This window comes from Aotus nancymaae, unplaced genomic scaffold (assembly GCF_030222135.1).
Source record: "Aotus nancymaae isolate 86718 unplaced genomic scaffold, 86718_ANA_hifiasm-v0.15.2.pri h1tg000053l, whole genome shotgun sequence".
Classification (NCBI taxonomy): domain Eukaryota; kingdom Metazoa; phylum Chordata; class Mammalia; order Primates; family Aotidae; genus Aotus; species Aotus nancymaae.
In genome coordinates, this window is record NW_026988467.1 from 21,956,275 (window position 1) to 21,975,802 (window position 19,528).

At 46.6% G+C, this 19,528-nt stretch overlaps 1 protein-coding gene across 5 annotated transcripts in view; it reads right to left on the reverse strand.

Moving 5' to 3' along the window:
* LOC105708522 (RH-like protein) overlaps positions 1–19,528 on the reverse strand; it is a 57,920-nt gene that overhangs the window by 13,568 nt on the left and 24,824 nt on the right. For 3 of the 5 annotated variants that reach the window (XM_021668413.2, XM_012440009.2, XM_021668414.2), the window contains 5 exons: positions 18,154–18,301; positions 16,908–17,074; positions 14,559–14,696; positions 11,698–11,825; positions 859–938 (listed from right to left, as the gene is read on the reverse strand). In XM_021668413.2, coding sequence (XP_021524088.2) covers positions 859–938; positions 11,698–11,825; positions 14,559–14,696; positions 16,908–17,074; positions 18,154–18,301 — 661 coding nt within the window. The remainder of the gene's footprint in view (positions 1–858; positions 939–11,697; positions 11,826–14,558; positions 14,697–16,907; positions 17,075–18,153; positions 18,302–19,528) is intronic. The other 2 variants (XM_064363491.1, XM_064363490.1) reach the window with 2 other exon arrangements.

A 19,528-nucleotide genomic window follows, 5' to 3' on the forward strand; every position in this document is an offset into this window, starting at 1 on the left:
CTTTGTTGAAAGATCTCCAGTGGCTTCCTATCTCTCATAAGGGCCTGCTCCTGGCTACCATTCTGCCCTCAATGCCTGCCGCTCCTTCTCATTCCGTCCATACCAACCACACTGGTCTCCTTACTGCTCCCTCAACACACAAAGCGTGCTCCTGCCCCAGGGCCTTTCTTTGCACTTGCTCTCCTATTTTCGTGCAATGTTCTTCCCCTAAATAAATGCATGGCATATCGCCTTCCTTTTCACTGGGGTCTCTGCTTAAAAGTTAACTACTCAGATAAGCCTTCCCTGACCACCCCCCAAAAAGAACACCCCATCCCACATTGCATCTGTTTCCCTACTTTGCTCTGTCTTCACAGCCACTTATTACTAGCCGACATAGTAGACACTTGTCTATTTATCGTTAATACCCTCCCCTACCAGAAGATCAGTTCCATGAGGTCAGGGAATTTGTTTTGCTCATTGCTGGGTCCCCAGTGCCTGGCTCATGGTAGATATTGAATAAATATTTGTTGAATAAAATAGTATTATGGGTATCCTCAGGAATAAAAGGTAGGCTTTTGGGTGTAAGGATTTCCTTGGGCTGCTGTGCAAAACTGAGCGTGATCATCAGCCCTGGGTTTAAGAGTGTGCAATGTTGCCACTCTCCCTACTTATAACTTTAGGGACGTCCCTTCCCTGCCCTGGCCTCACAGTCCACATTGGCAGCAGGTGACCTCTAAGGACCATTCCAATTCTGAAATTATGTTATCTGCAGGGAAGGAGACAGGGCAGATATACACCAGCCACACAGCAGGGTGCACTCTGGACGTGGGTCCTGTGTCCTGAGCAATAGTGGAAGAAAGGTGGCCTCACACTGACCTGTCAGGAGACCAGATGCGAGACCCGTCGCCACAGCCAAGCTGAATAGCCCAGCGTCGAGGAGGACCTGGTAGAGAATCCTAGAAATGACAAAGCAGAGGTGGTCACTTGGGCATCAGGCAGCAGAATTCACTAGGGACAAAAAAGACTGTTGGTGTCAGTAGTGTCATTGCTAGGAAGAGCCACGAGGAAAACAAGGGTCCTCTTCGTGGCTGGTACATTCTCCTGCCATTTTCCCAAAAGGCCATGCAGACACGTGGGAGGAACGGAGTGAGGGAGGGAGGGGAAGGAGATTCCAAGATCGTCTTTGGCTTATTTTAGTTCTTAGCACTTCGTGGATACTGAGCCAGACCAGGAGTCAGAAAACCCAAGCTCAAGTCCTAGCTCTGTCACTTACTAGCTGCATGATCCTGAGTAAGTCCCTTAACCTCTCAGAGCCTCCAGTTTTCTCTCTTTTTTTTTTTTTTTTTTTTGTGAGATGGAGTCTCACTCTGTCATCAGACTGCAGTGCAGTGGCACAATCTCGGCTCACTGTAACCTCCACCTCCCAGGTTCAAGCGATTCTTGTGCCTCAGCCTCCCAAGTTGCTGGGATGACAGGCGCGTGCCACCACACCTGGCTAATGTTTGTATTATCAGTAGAGACAGGGTTTTACCATGACCAGGCTGGTCTTGAACTCCTGACCTCAAGTGATCTGCCCATCTCGGCCTCTCAAAGTGCTGGAATTATAGGTGTGAGCCACTGCGGTCTGGCCAGCCACCAGTTTTCTCATTAGGCAATTAAAAATGCAGGTTCTATTTCTCTTGGGGCAAGGTGGGTAGGGTACAACTTGGCTTTCAGACCCATCTCCCCTCCCCATCCCTTCCCCTTGAACATACTTCCAGGTCCTCTCTCCTTCAAAGCAACCCCAGGGCTTCAATTTAAAGATTATGCTACTACAGGGGCCCTCGGATGCTGAATGTGATTGTCCCGGGGTTGAGCCTGCACCTACGCACTGCCAGCCCCTTCACTGCAGCCCCACGGATAATTGTACACAACAAGTCAGTCTTTTTTTTCCTTTTTTTGAGACAGAGTATTGCTCTGTCGCCTAGGCTGGAGTGCAGTGGTGCGATCTTGCTCGCTGGAACCCCGCCTCCCAGGTTCAAGCGATTTTCCTGCCCTCAGTCTCCCAAGAAGCTGGGACTACAGGCGCCCACCACCACGCCCAGCTAATTTTTTGCATTTTTAGTAGAGATAGGGTTTCACCGTTTTGGCCAGAATGGTCTAAGTCTCCTGACCTCGTGATCCACCCACCTCGGCCTCCCAAAGTGCTGGGATTACAGGCGTGAGCCACCACGCCTGGCCAACAAGCCAATTTTTAAGCCTTTCCTACTTCTTGTCTCAATAGGTGGGCAGTTCATGTTCCCATTTGGAAGACAAAGCCTGCAGCCTGGTGGGGTGGACCCCACCTCCTTGTATGTCATTTGGTTATTTTCCCTGTCTTTACTGATTCCTCGTTATAAAGTGGGGGAAAATAATGACAGTCCCTACCTCATAGGATCATGGGAGAGTGGAGAGAAATAAAAAAAGTTACCCTCGGACTAGAAAAACAGAGTAAATTTAAAAAAGATAAAAAGGGTTGCCCCCCTGCTGCTCATGTAGTGAGTGCAGCTGTCAACAATTACCTTCCCCACCATTCAGGGAGCCATCCCCCCTTCTGCGTGGCAAGCTCTAGGCCCTTATATTTGCCATCTTTGTATACCTTCAATAGTTTGCTTCCTCCCCAGCATCAAACACGATTCAGGTTATCAAAACCCCAGGGAAATGTTTGTTGAATGACTGAAAAATGGAGTCAATTACTCAATTCATTGATCTACAATATTAAGCAATTTTTAGAAAAAAAATCAGGGGGACATCTGCATGACTTTGCAAAAATTCTTAAACAGGATATAGAAGAACTAAACATAAAGGGAATAATGAAATTGAACTATATTAAAATTAAGAACCCCTGTTGTTCAAAAGACACCATTAAGAAAGTAAAAGGTAGGCTAAGTGTGGTGGCTCACACCTATAATCCTGGCACTTTGGGAGGCCAATGTGGGCCAAAGTTGAGGCCAGGAGTTCAAGACCAGCCTGGCCAACATGGCAAAACTCTGTCTCTACTAAAAATTATTTTGTCTATACAAAAAAATTAGGTGAGCATGGTGGCATGTACCTGTAATCTAAGCTACTCAGAAGGTTGAAGCATGAGAATCCCTTGAACCTGGGATGCAGAGGTTGCTGTGAGCTCAGATAGTGCCATTGCACTCCAGCCTGGGTGACAAAGGAAGACTCTGGAAAGAAAAGAAGAAAAGAAAAGAAAGAAAGGAGAGAGAGAGAGAGAGAGAAAGAGGGAGAGAGAGGGAGAGAGAGGGCAAGAGAGGGAGAGAGAAGGAGAGAGAGAGAGAGAGAGGGAGAGAGAGGGAGGGATAGAAGGGAGGGATGGAAGGGAGGAAGGAGTAACCCAAAAAGTGGGATTCATATCCACAATATGTAAGGAATTTCTACAAATCAATAAGAAAAAGACAGAACACCACAGTAGAAAATGGGCAAAATAACTTGAAAAGACATTTCACAAGAAAAAATATTTGTCCAAAAAGCATATGGAAAGTACTCCATTTAGTTAGTCACTGGGGATATCAAAATTTAAACAACAGGTTTGATTGCTAAATGACTAATCAAAAAGAAGAAAAACACCGAGTATTGGAAAAATGTGGAGTAAAAGGAGCTTCTGTGTACTACTGGTGATTAGATTGGTGCAAACTACTATAGAAAATTGTTTAGCAGTAGCCACTAAAGCTGACTGTGTGAATACTGTGTAATTCAACAATTTCACTTCTAGGCATATAATCAACAGAAGTGCATTCGTGTGTTCCAAAAACAAAGTGCTAGAATGTTCATAGGAGCAATACTAGAATATTCATAATAGCTCCAAACTGGAAACTACTCAAATCCTCCTCGATAATGGATAAATAAATTGTGCTGTATTCACACAATGGAACACTTGTTCCAACTATCTTTTCTTAGGTTTTCTGATTGTCTATCTGGCATTCATTTATCACAGGGCCACACTAATGGCCAAAGCTGTTTATCTCATTTTCTTGCAAGTCAGCTTTCTCAGGCATGGGAAACTCATATTATAAACCCCTCAGCTACAAACTCTAACATGTAATTTCACTTCCTGCCCATCGGTGGATGCCCCCACCCAGTTACTCTCCCACCACTCTTTTTCATAAAGGCATAGTCCCAGTCCCCACTTTCTTTCTGCTGCCTGGTCCCTGGGTGACAGAGTTTTGTGTGGCCCTGCATGATGTGCTCCGCCTCTTGTTTGCAGGGGAACTGTGAACTACAAAAACTTTCCCTCATATAATATTAGAAGAAAATATCACTCAGTCACTTTTATAAAGTAAGACCCAAGCATGATAGAACACTGCCCCAGTGGAAAAGGGGTACAGCAATGCTTAACAAACTGGATGAATCTCACAACTACAATGTTGAGTAAAAGAAGTCAAGCATACGAAAGCACAGACTTATTGTATGATTCCATGTATATTATCTTAGTTCATTTTCTGTTGCTATAACAGAATACCATAGAATGGGTAATTTATAAAAGAAATATAATAGCTCATGGTTCTGGAGGCAGGGAAGTCCAAGAGCATGCTGCTGGTATCTGGTAAGGACCTTCTTGCTATGCCATAACATGGCAGAGGGCCTCATATGGCAAGGAGGCAAGAGCATGTCAGCTCAGGTCTCTCTTCCTCTTGTAAGCCACCAGTCTCATCATAGGAGCCCCACCCTGATGACTTTATCTAATCCTAGTTACCTCCCAAAGGCCTCACCTCCAATTCCATCAACATATGACTTTGGAGATTAAGTTTCCAGCACATGAAATTTGAGGGATGCATTCAAGCCATAGCATTCTGATTCTGCTCTAGCCCCCAAAATGCATGTCCTTCTCACATGCAAAATTCATCCCAATAGCTCCAAAGTCTTTTTTTTTTTTTTAAAGATGGGATTTCACTCTATCACCCAGGCTAGAATGCAGTGGCATGATCATAGCTCACTGTAGTCTCAAACTCCTGGGCTCAAGTGATCCTCCTGTCTCAGCCTCCTGAATAGCTAGGACTACAGATGTGTGCCACCATGTCCAGCTAAGTTTATTTTATTTGTAGAAACAGAGTCTCACTCTGTTGCCCAGGCTGGAATACAGTGGCACAACCATAGCTCACTGCAGCCTCAAACTCCTGGGTTCAAGTGATTCTCTCACCTCAGTCTCCTGAGCAGCTAGAACTACAGGCACAAGCCACAATGTCTGGCTAATTTTTTATTTTTACTTTTTGGAGAGACAGGTCTCACTATATTGCCCAGGCTGGTCTTGAACTCCTGGGCTCAAGCAATCCTCTCACCTCGGCCTCCCAAAGCACTGGGATTACAGGCATGAACCACCACACTTAGGCAACCCCCAAAGTCTTAACTTGTTCCAGCATCAACTCAAAAGTCCAAAGTCCATGGTCTCATCTAAATCATTCTATGGGAGATTCCATCTGGCTGTGAGCCTATAAAATCAAAACAAATTATCATCTACTTCCAAATTACAAAAGTGGAAGAGGCATAGGACAGACATTCCCATTCTAAAAGGAAAAAGAAGCAAGGAAAAAAAGGGTAACTGGCCCCAAATAAGTACAAAACCCAACAAAGAAAACCTTAAACCTTAAACCTTCAGAATGATTTCTTACTCCATGTGCCACCTCCTGGACATACTATGGCATTTGGACCCCCGAAGCTTTGGACAGCCCCGCCCCTATGGTTTTGCTGGGCTCTGCCTATGTGGCAGTTCTCACAGGTGTGAGTCTCATGCCTGCAGTCTCCCAAGCTGGCATTGCGCTATGGTAGCGCTACTGTTCTGGGGTCTTGGCGGTGGCCCCCACCCTTGCAGCTTCACTAGACACTGCTCTGCTAGGGGCTCTCGGTAGTGACTGTTCACAGCATCCTTTGAAATATAGGTGGAAGAAGGCAGAAGGCATGCCCCCTCAGCTTTTGCACTCTGCACACCTGCAGAATTCATGTGATGTGGATGCTGCCAAGGTTTATGACTGCTACCTTTACATCACACCTGGGGCCACTTGAGCCACAGCTAGGATAGCTGAGGAGTGCTGCACCAGAATGTGGGGAGCAGAGACCCAAGGCAGCCCTGGGCAGGAGCTGGTCATTTCAACCCATTCTGCCCTCTTAGAGCTCTGGGCCAGTAGTGGGAGGGGCGGCCTTGAAGATCTCTGAAATGCCTTTGGAGTTCTTCTTCCTTGTTCTGATGAACAGCCTCTGGCTTTGTTCCATGTGTACTAAGTTTCTTATCGATTAGTAGCTTGGTCACATCCTCCGTTTTCTCGGCTGAAAATGTTCTTTCATTCTCTACCACGTGGCCAGCCTACAAATTTTCTGAATCTTTTTGCTCTGCTTTCCTTTTAGTCATAAATTCTTTCAGAATTTATGAAAGATAAAATAAGAGAGAAAAGGAATCTCTTTCCTCTCTTATTTTACTGTAAGCAGTTAAAAGTAGCCACGTAGGCCAGGCATGGTGGCTCACGCCTGTAATCCCAGCACTTTGGGAGGCCGAGGCAGGCAGATCACCTGAGGTCAGGAGTTTGAAAGCAGGCTGGCCAACACACTGAAATCCCCATCTCTACTAAAAATATAAAAATTAGCTGGGCGTGGTGGCAGGCACCTATAATCCCAGCTACTTGGGAGGCTGAGGCTGGAGAATAGCTGGAACCCAGGAGGTGAAGGATGCAGTGAACGGAGATTGTGACATTGCACTCCAGGCTGGGTGACATGAGCAAATCTTGATCTCAAAAAAAAAAAAAAAGAAGAAGGCGGCCAGGCGTGGTGGTTCACACCTATAATCCCTGCACTTTTTGGGAGGCCAAGGGATGTAGATTACCTGAGGCCAGGGGTTTGACACCAGCCTGACCAACATAGAGAAACCCTATCTCTACTAAAAGTACAAAATTAGCCGGGCATGGTAGCATGGGCCTGTAATCCCAGCTACTCGGGAGGTTGAGGCAGGAGAATCACTTGAACCTGGGAGGCGGAGGTTGCGGTGAGCCGAGATCACACCATTACACTCCAGCCTGGGCAACAAAAGCAAAACTCCATCTCAAAAAAAAAAAAAAAAAAAAAAGGTAGCCAAGCAGCTTAAATGCTTTGCAACTTAGATATTTCTTCTGCCACATATCTTAGTGGCAGAATCTTAAATTCTGCCTTCTATAAATCACTCTGGCACAGACGAAGTTCAGCTAAGATCTTTGCTACTTTATAAAAAGGATGACCTTTGCTCCAGTTTCCAATACCTGGTTCTTCAGTTCCATCTGAGACCTAATCAGAATTGCCTTTACCAGCTATATTTCTATCAGCATTCTGGCCTCAACGACTTAAGTAACCATTAAGAAGTTCCAGACTTTCTCTAGTTCTGGGGTCTTCTTGTAAGCCCTCACCAGAACTGCCTCTAATGCTCCATTTTTTTTTTTTTTTGAAACGAAGTTTCTTTCTTGTTGCCCAAGCTGGAGTACAATAGCATGATCTTGGCTCACTGCAACCTCCGCCTCCTGGGTTCAAGTGATTCTCCTGCTTCAGCCTCCTGAGTAGCTGGGATTATAGGTGTGCACCACCACACCCGGCTAATGTTTTGTATTTTTAGTAGAAACAGGGTTTCACCATGTTAGCCAGGTTGGTCTCGAACTCCTGACCTCAGGTGATCCACCTGTCTTGGCCTCCCAAAGTGCTGGGATTACAGGAGTGAGCTACCTATGCCTGGCCTAATGCTCCATTCTTGACAATACATGCTTTTTCTAGCCGTTCTTCCAAATTCTTCCAACCTATTCCCATCACCCAGTTCCAAAGCCACTTCCACATTTTCAGGAATCTGTTGCAGTAAAAACTCTACTTCTTGCACTAATTTTCTTTGTCCATTTTCTGTTGCTATGGTAAAATATCAAACTGAGTGATTTATAAAGAAAATAAATTTATTTAGCTCACAGTTCTGGAGGCTGGGAAGTCCAAAAGCATGGCACCACCATCTGGTAAGGCCCTTCCTGCTGCATCGTAACATGGAGAAGTCATCACACGGTGAAAGGGCAAGAGCATGCTGGCTCAGATTTCTCTTTCTCTTCTTGTAAGTCACCAGTCCCATCATGCCTCACCCTATAACCTTATCTAATCCTAATTACCTCCCAAAGGCCTTTCCTCCAAATACCATCAACATATGAATTGAAGGATTAAGTTTCCAGCACATCAAATTTGGGGGACACATTCAAACCATCACATATATAATGTGTAAAAACAGACAAAACTGACTGATGCTGTTAGAAGTCAGGTTAGTGGTTCTCCTGGAATGAGACATGAAGAGGTTCTGGGTGTTGGTTATGTGGGGATATCAGAAGATTCATCAAGTGGTACTTTTATGATATTTGCACTTTTCTGGATATAGGTTATACTATATAAGTTGAGCTATTTTTTTAAGTAATAAGTGGCAGAATAGAGGATAAACCCAAACCTGCTGACTGCCAACCCACAACTCATTCTATATGATGCTGTCTGGAAAAAGAAATGAACGAAGCAGAAATCCATCCCCATGATAACAGTCTCCCTGCATGGGGTCTCCCCTGGCCAGACCCTCAGCTCAACACATGTCCTCACAGCAGCCCTGTGAGGGAGCTATTAGCGTCCCTATTTCACAGAGGGCAAGTTCATGGTAGGGAAGTGAACCAAGAATTCCAACGTTTTGTGGCCTGGAATGGGTGGCTCTTGGGATTCGAACTAGGCAGGCCTATCCACAGAGCTTGGCCAGATGCTTCCCAGATTTCAGCATGAGGGCAACATTCATGAATTTAGCCATATTGGCATTCCAGACATGCTATTTAAAATTTGTTTTTCTCAAATAGACTTATTTTTACATTTAAATAAATGAATTTAAAAGAAAACTGTGTTACTACCTTAAAATAGAAGGGAAATGGGAGGTATCTGTAAAAAGAGATACAATGAAAACAAAATGTTGCTAAAATCTCTCCCAGATACAGCAGTCTGAGGTTTTGTCTGCTATTGTTCAAAAGAGTGGTTAACAAGAGCTAGAAGGGTGCAGAGATTATCAGCCCAAGTGGAGACTTTCTTTTCTCCCTGATGTAATCAAAAGATTGAGAACTGAAAAAAGAACATCTGCACCACATGATTCAATGCCATTTCAGTGTGCCTTCCCATCACTTAAAAATTCCACAATTTGTGAGAAATGCTCTATCCCGGCTCTCATCACAGCCTCCTGACTCAATCACGTATGCTCATCTGAATAGGAAATTGGGAAATATTGTTTGTGGAATTAATGAAAAGTCAACTGACTTGCCCAATGCCGCCAAGCAGTAGCTAATCCACAGTTCCCATTAAGTGTTCTGACTTTGAGCTTAATCCTCTCTCCATCCTTCCATTACACAGAGATGCCCTTATACTGACGCAGCATCAGTAATCATAAAGCAAGGGGCTATGTTCCATTGCTCTATCTATCTTCACAGCAACCCTGTGAGATAGGTCTTATTTCCCATTTTACAGATAAAAAACTGAGATTTGGAGAGTTTGAGTACCATGACTCAGGCTGCATGACTGGCTTCACGACTGATGAAGCCCACACCTTCTACTTTCAGCAGACCAAAGGCCTCTAGAAAAGAGATCATCACTGTCACTATGCCGTTCCCTTTGCCTGGATCCTGCAAAGGCAAGAGGATAACTGCTTGTTGGTGCTCAACTCACTCACCCTGATGGGAGTTGACTTTCGGAGATGGGCTGGAGCCAGTTTCCATAGGCTCAGTGGACTGACTGTTCTCATCTCTTCCCAAGTCCATGTGCAGTGGTGTCACCTTGAAAGCTTGAACTCAGCCACGCGGGAAGCATTTGTACCATAGAAATTGCAAATGCTACCAATCAAGGCTTTAGCTTCTTGGAGAGCCAGTTGTTAAATTAATCCTTTACCAGTAAACCACTGATTGGCTTTTTCTTTTTTGACTGTAAGTCAGTGGTTCTAAAACTTGAGCTTGCATGAGAATCACCTGTGGGGCTTGTTAAACCATGGACTGCTAGGTCCTACCCCCAGATTTCTAACTGGGTAGGTCTGCGGTGGGGCTGTAGGTAGGGCTTGCATTTCTAACAAGTTTCCAGCTGACGCAGGTGCTGTGGAGAACCAAGGCTTCCGGAGAACCCCAGAATCACAGAATCGGGGATCTAGGCAGCCCACAAGCAGAAGTTAGCCCACAGCGTTACTACAACCTTAGATTTTCTGCCAGTACTTGGGAGAGTACACGTAAAACTTTAGATTTCAAGCTTCTCTTGAGAAGTCACTGGATCTGGCAACGCTGAGCCTGGGTCCCTGCACTGTGATGGTGGCTGGGAGCTGAAGAACTCCTTTCCTTCACTGACTTTTTCTTCCTAACCTCCCCTGCCTGTTCTCTACAAGCATCCGAGTGGGACCTTGCTAGGTCAAGTCCTCATCTTTCAGACGGGAACTCTCAGGCTCAGAGAGAGGAAAGGTTCTGCTTAGAACCGCAGAGTTATTAAGACAGTGGCAAACACATCCACTGGAACCCATTACAGAGGGGCCTTGCTTCACACAGGTCATCCCCTCCCCAACCCCAAACAGAATCCTCCTCATCCCAAGTAAGGATGTCTCACCCACTGATATGTGATCCCTATAATCCAGGGCCACGGTTATCTCTGTATAAGGCATCCAAGAACTGGAAGGAAGCCCAGAGCCTCCACGATTTCTCTGAGATGCCTCCAAATACATCAGCTCCTCATCACCTGCTTCAGCCATTTTTACAGCCAGTTTCCAGCCAAGTGACCTTGGCAGATAACTGCTCCTAAATATCATTTCTTAGAGTCTGAGAATACCTCAGTAGGCGGTTGTGAGAATTCAAGGATGTAATGTATCATGGTTTTTAGCATAATGCCCAACACTTATAAAGCAGCCAATAAACAGTAGTAAATATTATCAGTGAATATGATTATCATCATGCTATCAGTTCATCTCTAGAAATCTATCCCTATATCATGCCCAATTCACTTTTTCATTTTATATAAGCCATGTCCAGAAAATATTCACACAACATCTGGGAGGTAATAGCCAGGGCTCTGGTGTGTCAAACTAACCATTGCTGTCCACTGTCTAGGGGCCACAGGACCTACTTCTGGTCTGGAGGCCCACATTCCCACCTTCTCACCTTACAGTGAGACCTCAGCCAAGGCCCAGCCCTCTCTGGGCCTCAGGGATGGGCTGTACTTAGCATTTTCTTATTAAATCTGCATTAGCTTATTAAATCCAGTAGCATCCCAACAGCCCTGTGAGGGGAGATATTATCATTATCTCCATTTACAATGGGGAGACTGAGACTGACAAAGGTTAAGAAGCATGCCCAGCTAGTGCGTAGTGGGAGCAGGTTCAAGACCAGTCTGACTCCACGGTAAAGTTCTGCATCGTGACCTGAACCACAGATTCAATTGCCTTGGGCCTGTTTGACCTGCTCTGTCTGTCTTTATGGGGTCTCAGATTTCATCTTTGTCCTATACCTAGGCTGCCCTATTTAGAAAGAAGAGGTAACCTGGAGAGGTGGTAAGTCCATCCAATGTAGGGGCTGGGCAGAATTTCTGAATAAATCAGCCAACAGATATTCACTGAAGCTACCGAGCACCCGGCCCTGAGTGCACACACCCCAGCTTAGGGCTCTGCGCACATTTCTTCCTGAGTTGGAGGGGGGTGTTAAGGGGATGGGGATAAGCCCAGTGACCCACGCATTGGCCCAGACAGCCTGATGCATCATCATCACGATGTAGGTGATCTCTCCAAGCAGACCCGGCAAGCCGAAGGTGTAGTGCACGCCGCAGCTGTCGTGAATCCCCAGCACTCGGTTAAAACACACCTGTGGACAAATGCTATTATAAGCAGATTGGCAGGTGAGACCCATATTCCCTGCCCATCCCGTTCACACACCCTTGGCATCCAGGGCCACAAAGGGAGATGGGCACTAAGGCTCACCTAAAGAAGCACTTCTCAGACTTGAATGTGCACTCACGTCATCGGAGAGTTTCTTGAAATGAAGACTTGGCTTTAGTGGATGTGGGGTGGGATCTAAGACCGAGCAGTTCTAACAAGGTCCCAGGTGATGCCAATGCTGCTGGTCCACGGATCACACTTTGAGTAGCAAGGGTCTAGTGTAGGCACTATTCACAGTTTTGGCTGATAATTCTTTGTGGTGGGGGCTGCCCTGTGTGCTGTAGGATGTTTAGCAACATCCCTGGTCTCTACCCACTAGCTGCCAGTAGCAGCCCCCACCACACTGTGTAAACCAAGAATACCTCCAGACATTGTTGGATGTCCCCTGGGGGGTAACTGAGACCCACTGGTCTACCCCAAATTTAAGCACCATCCCAAAGACAAGACGGCTAGTTAGAAACAAAGCATGAGGCCCCAACTCTGGATCCCCCCTCAGCCTTCTGCTCCATCACTCAGCCTCCCACACAGCCGTGAGCCAGCAAATGTGGACACCAATGCAAATTCAATCAGGCTGCTTCCTTCCTTAGGACCTCCATTACTCTTCAGAATAAAAATCCAGGCCAGGCACGGTGGCTCACGCCTGTAATCCCAGCACTTTGGGAGACCGAGGTGGGCAAATCATCTGAGGTCAGGAGTTTGAGACCAGCCTGGCCAACATGGTGAAATCCTGTCTCTATTAAAAACAAAAAATTAGCCGGGCATGGTGGCAGGTGCCTCTAATCCCAGCTACTAGAAAGGTTGTGGCAGGAGAATCACTTGAACCCAGGGAGCAAGGTTGCAGTGAGCCGAGACTGCACCACTGCACTCCAGCCTAGGTGACAGAGGGAGACTCAGTGTCAAAAAAAAAAAAGAAAAGAATAAAAATCCAGACTCCTCCTCAACTAGCCCATGAAGTGTGCCTGAGCACTTCCCATCTCCCATCTCTCAGGGCTCTGGGCCCACCATGCTCCTGGGTGGACCCTATGCCTTTAGAATGTCTTTCTGTTTCCTGGTTGGATCGTACACTCTTCTTACCAATAAGCTTTTGTACACATTGTTCCTTCTGTCTGGAATACATTTCCCATGACTTTGCCTGGCTAATACTCCTTATCTGTCAACGCTTGGCTGTCAACTGTTTCCTCTGCTCTGGGAAGCATTTCCAGATCCATCCCAGGCTAGCTTAGATGTGCCCCTATAGCAGTTCTCAGACTGTATCGTGTTTATTTATCCATTTCCCTCACTAAACTACAGCTCGAAAAGCAGGATGAGTGTTAAAACGTATGTATTGAATGAATGAATGAATGAATGAATATATGAATGAATTAGAGAATCATTTTTGAGCAGTCCTGCCAGTGATGAAGTCAAGAAAACAGGCTCAGAGAACATGATTGGCACAAAGCCTGATGATAACTTGTTATGTGTTATTATTATTATATTTTTTTAATAATAATAATATATTATTATTATTTTTTGAGACGGAGTCTGGCTCTGTTGCCCAGGCTGGAGTGCATGGCGAGGTTTCGGCTCATTGCAACCTCCATCTCCCGGGTTCAAGTGATTCTCACATCTCAGCCTCCCGAGTAGCTGGGATTATAGCCACATGCCACCACACCCGGCTAATTGTTGTATTTTAAGTAGAGACGGTTTCACTATGCTGGCCAGGCTGGTCTTGAACTTCTGACCTCAAGTGATTCACCCACCTCAGCCTCCCAAAGTGTTGGGATTATAGGCATGAGCCACCACACCCAGCCAGTTTTTCCTAATTTTAGATTGAAATGGACTCCCTGAATAGCCACTGTTCATCCAAATCCAGCCTTCAAAAGTCTACTCCTTTTTCCTCCATCAAGTCTTCAAACCCATGAAGATTTGTTGTCCCTAAATATTTCTCTTAGAGAAGCGCATGATAACCAATTGGCTATAATGAAGTATTCTGGAATGATCAGGATTTGCTGAGTATTAAAAAAAGAAAGATCCATCCACTTAGAAGAAGAATTAAACAGTCAGAAGTAGACACGACCTGGATCATCAGCCCAGCACTCCCTCTTCTGGGCACTCCTCTCATATCATCTATGTGGTTCCCTGGCAGCAGCCACAGGTGCATGCTGAGCCCCACCCCAGCCAAAAATGACATTATCCAAGGTGAACCAAAGAGCCCTTTCTCCAGAGAATTTGAGATTGTGGCCAAGAGAGTCCACCAGGTTGCTTTCTTGAAGCGAAAGACTATATCCCACCACGTGGAGTGGAAGAGGAGGAAGCAGGTCTATAGAGTAAGAATAAAGCAGATATTCAGGAAAAGCAAAGAAAGAAGAAAAACAGGGGCTTCTGGGCTCCCCACAACACTCCAGTCCCTGTCCTTGAGTTCTGTGACACCCCAGTGGCCTTATAACAAATTCTTCCCGATGCCCAAGCACGCTCAAATGGGTTCTGTCATCTGCTCCCCAGCATCCTAACAAATGCACCACCCAGCTGGGGTGGATCCCTCACTAGGCATTTAAGCCAAATTGCTGGAATGCATCAACAGCTCCCTAATGTGGCTGTGCAATGCACAGTGGCCCATCAGGTCCCAGCATCCTGCTGGCCTTCAGTCAAAGCAGAGGGGATTAGTTGTCCAGTTTCTTACCGGCAGGCACTTGGCTCCCCCGACGGAGATCAGCCCAGCCACAAGACCCAGCACCATGGCAAGCCAAGGAGAAGAGATCAGGTGACACGAGGCACCCACAGCCACACCTCCTGCCAGCACCGCATTGTGTATGTAAGTCTGCAAAGAAATAGCTTGTGGGTAAAGGAAGCGAGGCAGAGAGAGAACACCATCTTGCTGCAAGTGACCAGCACCCTGGGAACAAGGCAACCCTGTAACATCCTCCCTGCTTTGATGATTCTGAAACCACCCCTTCCCTGTGTTGGGGCTACATGCCCTTTATCAATGGACATGATGGGTCAGCTCACTACTGCCCCTCATGCTCAGGGTGCTGTCACCTTGATTGTGCAGCATTTAGGGAATAAGCTGGAAAGTCCAGGTGCTCAGCATCCTAGCCACCCGTCACACTCATTAGTGATGTGTCTCTGAGCACTTGGAAGAATGGGTTTTTGTTTTGTTTTATTTTTTAGAGACAGGGTCTTGCTATGTTGCCTGGGGTGGTCTTGAACTCCTGGTCTCAACCAATCTTCCTGTCTTGGCCTCCCAAAATATTGGGATTACAGGTGTGAGTCACTGTGCCTGGCCTAGAAGAATGGGGTTTTGGACGTACCTTCTTCATAAGATTATTGTTAAGGATTGAGAGTTTTCACATATAAAGCTCTTAGCCCAGTGTCTGGCATAGAACATGATTAAATGCGCAGCAGACACAAATTATTGTTATTGTTTTTATTATTATCATTGGCTACTTGGTGCCTATGCCACCCTGTATGACTGGGGCCAGTTCCACTAAGCTGGGCTTTGTTCCTGGGTCATAGCTCTGCTATGTCCTTCACTGCTCCAGAACTAGAATCTTGCCTTGCTCTTATCTGACACCCTCAGCTCTCACCTGGGATAAGCCTCTGGGCTTCCCTGTGAACATCAGGCACTCTTCCTAGAGCCCCACTGCAGATGCAGACACGGCTTCACCACCTGACCTGCCCTCGCCCAACCCCTCTTGGCCCTGGGGTGGGGAGGGGCATAAATATGTGTGTTAGACCCAAGTGCTGACACCCACTCCTGCCTCGCTCAGTGTCTTAGACTTGCTGTCATCATGGAGCTCATGGTCACTCACTTCCTCATAGCACTGAATTCTGCTGTGAAGCTGTCATCTGTGGCCACATTCTTTCCGCTCCAGCCCCTCCCACCCCAGCCCCACCACTGGTCTGTCCAGACTTTCTTCCACCACCACCAGCCGGACCCCATGCTCCCATCATCACAAGAACGTGTTTTGTCTCCCCTCTCACCCGTCTCTTTCCACAAGACTCACACACCATCCTCTCACTGTATTAACAGCAGCAGCTAATGTTTGCCTAGCACTTACTCCCTGCTAAGCACTTCACACGCACCATCTCTTTTTTTTTTTTTTTTTTTTGAGACGGAGTTTCACTCTTGTTACCCAGGCTGGAGTGCAGTGGCGCGATCTCGGCTCACTGCAACCTCCGTCTCCTGGGTTCAGGCAATTCTCCTGCCTCAGCCTTCTGAGTAGCTGGGATTACAGGCATGCGCCACCATGCCCAGCTAATTTTTTGTATTTTTAGTAGAGACAGGGTTTCACCATGTTGACCAGGATGGTCTCGATCTCTTGACCTTGTGATCCACCCACCTTGGCCTCCCAAAGTGCTGGGATTACAGGCATGAGCCACCGCGCCTGGCCATAATTCTTTTTATTTTTATTATTATTTTTTTAGAGACAGGGTTTCACCATATTGGTCAGGCTGGTCTCGAACTCTGAACCTCAGGTGATCTGCCTGCCTCGGCCTCCCAAAGTGCTGGGATTACAGGCGTGAGCCACTGCGCCCGGCCCACACCATCTCTTAATCCCCACGTTATGGATGAGGCCGTTGAGACTCAAAATGTTGAAGTGGCTTGACCAGGGCCACATGGCTACTGTCACATACTTCTCTACTTCTGATTCTGGTGGTTCCTCTCTTGAAATTTCCTGTGGGGAGGACAGGCTGGCTAATTCTAGTCTAGTCTGCTCCTGACTCTCGCTCATGGTGATTGGCTTTAGCAACTAGCAGAAACAGGGTTCATACTCGGGTCTGTTTCATGTTAGCACGGATGGATTTAATATCTGCCCCTAGAGAGCTTTTGATCACTGGACAGTCTCCCAAGTCCCAGGCCCACCGTGACCACCCAGCATTCTTCCTAGAGCTCCACTGCAGATGCAGACATGGCTCCACCACCTGGCATGTCCTTGCCCAAGCCCTGCTGGCCCTGGGGTGGCGGGGCATAAATATGTATGTAGTCCTGTTAGACCCAAGTGCTGTCCAAGGGCAGCACCCTCCTCACCATGTTGATCTTCCCTCGGGGATGAGCCAAGGATGACACCGAGATGCTTGTCACCGCGCTGACCGCTAGAGCATAGTAGGTGTTGAACACAGCATTCCTCCTTTCAATTGGATTTCTCAGCAGAGCGGAGTTGAAACTTGGCCAGAACATCCATAAGAAGAGGGTTCCTAGGGGCCAGAGAGGGTGGTTGACCAGAACCACACTCCTGCTCCAAAGGCCTGAGCCTTGAGGGGTTTTGGATGAGAATCCTAGGGCTGGAGAGTCTCAACCTTGTCACTTAGACCTAGATGGGCAAGTCACATCTCCCCTCTGAGCTCTCAAGCTGATACCAGCTAACATATTTTACAGACAAGGAAACAAAGGTCAAGAGGGTTGAAATCTACATAGCCCAGGCCTCTTAAACCTGGTCTGTGATGGTCAAATCTTATTTTTATTTTTATTTATTTTTTCTTTTTAATTGTGATGGAGTCTTGCTCTGTCGCCCAGACTGGAGTGCAGTGGCGCGATCTCAGCTCACTGCAACCTCTGCCACCTGGGTCCAAGAGGTTCTCCTGCCTCAGCCTCCAGAGTAGCTGGAATTACAGGCATGCGCCACCATACCCAGCTAATTTTTTTGAATTTTTAATAGAGACAGGGTTTCACCATGCTGGCCAGGCTGGTCTTGAACTCCTGACTTCAGGTGATCCACCTGCCTTGGCCTCCCAAAGTGCTGGGATTACAGGCGTGAGCCACCATGCCTGGCCCAAATGATTATTTAAAAAAAAAATAATGTGCTGCTTTAACTTGGCCCTGTGGCCTGACAGTCCTTTGCCTACTATCAGGCTCCCTGCCCGATTTCCTCTAAGCCTCTCCCTGCAGTCCAAGTTCATCATTTTCACAGTAAATTTTCAAAGTACAGCATTATTACTATTCCCACCCTTGTTCCTTCACTCCTGGGCCCTACTTTCTTCACTTGTCCAACTCCCTCCTTTCAGCTGAAAACAAAGGGATTGGATAAACTTATTTAAACTCACACATAATGAGTCTCTCCTCTCTAGTGGATATTAATGAAGAGAGGTCCCTAAAAGGAAATGCTTAATTCAGAGGTATGAATTTAACCAACACTACTTGGAGAAATGAATCACGCTGGAAGGGCTTCAGACACCCAGGGGAAGCTGGTAAAGGAGAGAAATTTTTCAGCCAGAGCCTTTTCTGAGCCATTCTGCTCAGCCCAAGTATGAGAACGCTCATTCCACCTTGTCCTTACCCAGCATGGCAGACAAACTGGGGCTTGTTGCTGTCCGTTCTTTTTCCTCCGTTCCTTCGGGTAGAGGCTTTGGCAGGCACCAGGCCACAGTCAGCCCAAAATAGGCTGCGAACACATGGATGCACATCATGTTCGTGTGGTCCTCTGTCTGCAATAAAACCCAGCAGGAGCAAGTGAGTGTCAGCATCCTCTTCCCACGGGCAAGACCTGACGGTCCTTGGAGAAAGTTTAGAGCTTCACTTAAGGGGTGTGACTTGAAGTCATGAGACTGTGGTTCAGACCTTACCCAGCCCAACTCAGCAGGCTTTTCTCCTTCAGAGGAGTCCTATGAGTTGCCATGTATTTATTCCAGGGATATCACTGGCTGGCCTTTATCAGTAGCTCTTTCTTTTTTCTTTTCTTTTTCTGAGAAGGAATTTCGCTCCGTTGCCCAGGCTGGAGTGCAATGGCGCAATCTCGGCTCACTGCAATCTCCTCCTCCTAGGTTCATGTGATTCTCCTGCCTCAGCCTCCAAGTAGCTGGGATTACAGGCGCACGCCACCATGCCAGGCTATTTGTGTATTTTTAGTAGAGATAAGGTTTCACCATGATGGCCAGGATGGTCTCAAATGCCTGACCTCAGGTCATCCACCCACCTTGGCCTCCCAAAGTGCTGGGATTATAGGCATGAACCACAGCACTTGGCCTTTTTTTTTTTTTTTTTTTTTGAGACAGAGTCTCACTCCACTGCCCAGGCTGGAATGCAGTGGTGTAGTCACAGCTCACTGCAGCCTCCAACTCCCAGACTCAAGAGATCCTCCCACCTCAGCCTCCTGAGTAGCTGGGACTATAGGCTACTCAGTCTATAGTCCAGGCAATTTGAAAATTGCCTGGTCAATTTTTAAATTTTGTGTGAAGATGGACTCTCCATATGTTGCCTACGCAGGTCTTGAACTCCTGGGCTCAAGAGAACCTTCTCTCCCAAAGTGGTGGGATTTCAGGCATGAGCCACCACACTCAGCCTATCAGTAGCTCTTACATGCTTTTGACCAAGGTTCACTTAGGTGTGGCAAAAACCCACATGGACAGGCAACTTACTGATTCCTCCTTCTTAGTGGAATTTTAACTCTGCAGGGAATGATGAGTGATACACATTTTGCAACATGAAGTGGCCAGATTTCTTATAATACCAAATTAAAGTCTTTAGTAAATTCTAGGTATGTTCTAATTTTACATCATGACTGTCACATTTTAGTAATCCTTAATAACTTACTTAGTGGCCTACTGGTGAAGGCTGTCAGCTATGCCTTCTAAAATTACCCACAATTGGCAGAATTTTTACCACCATTCCCCACTCACTGCATCCTGGCTTAACCCACCATCACCACTACCTCA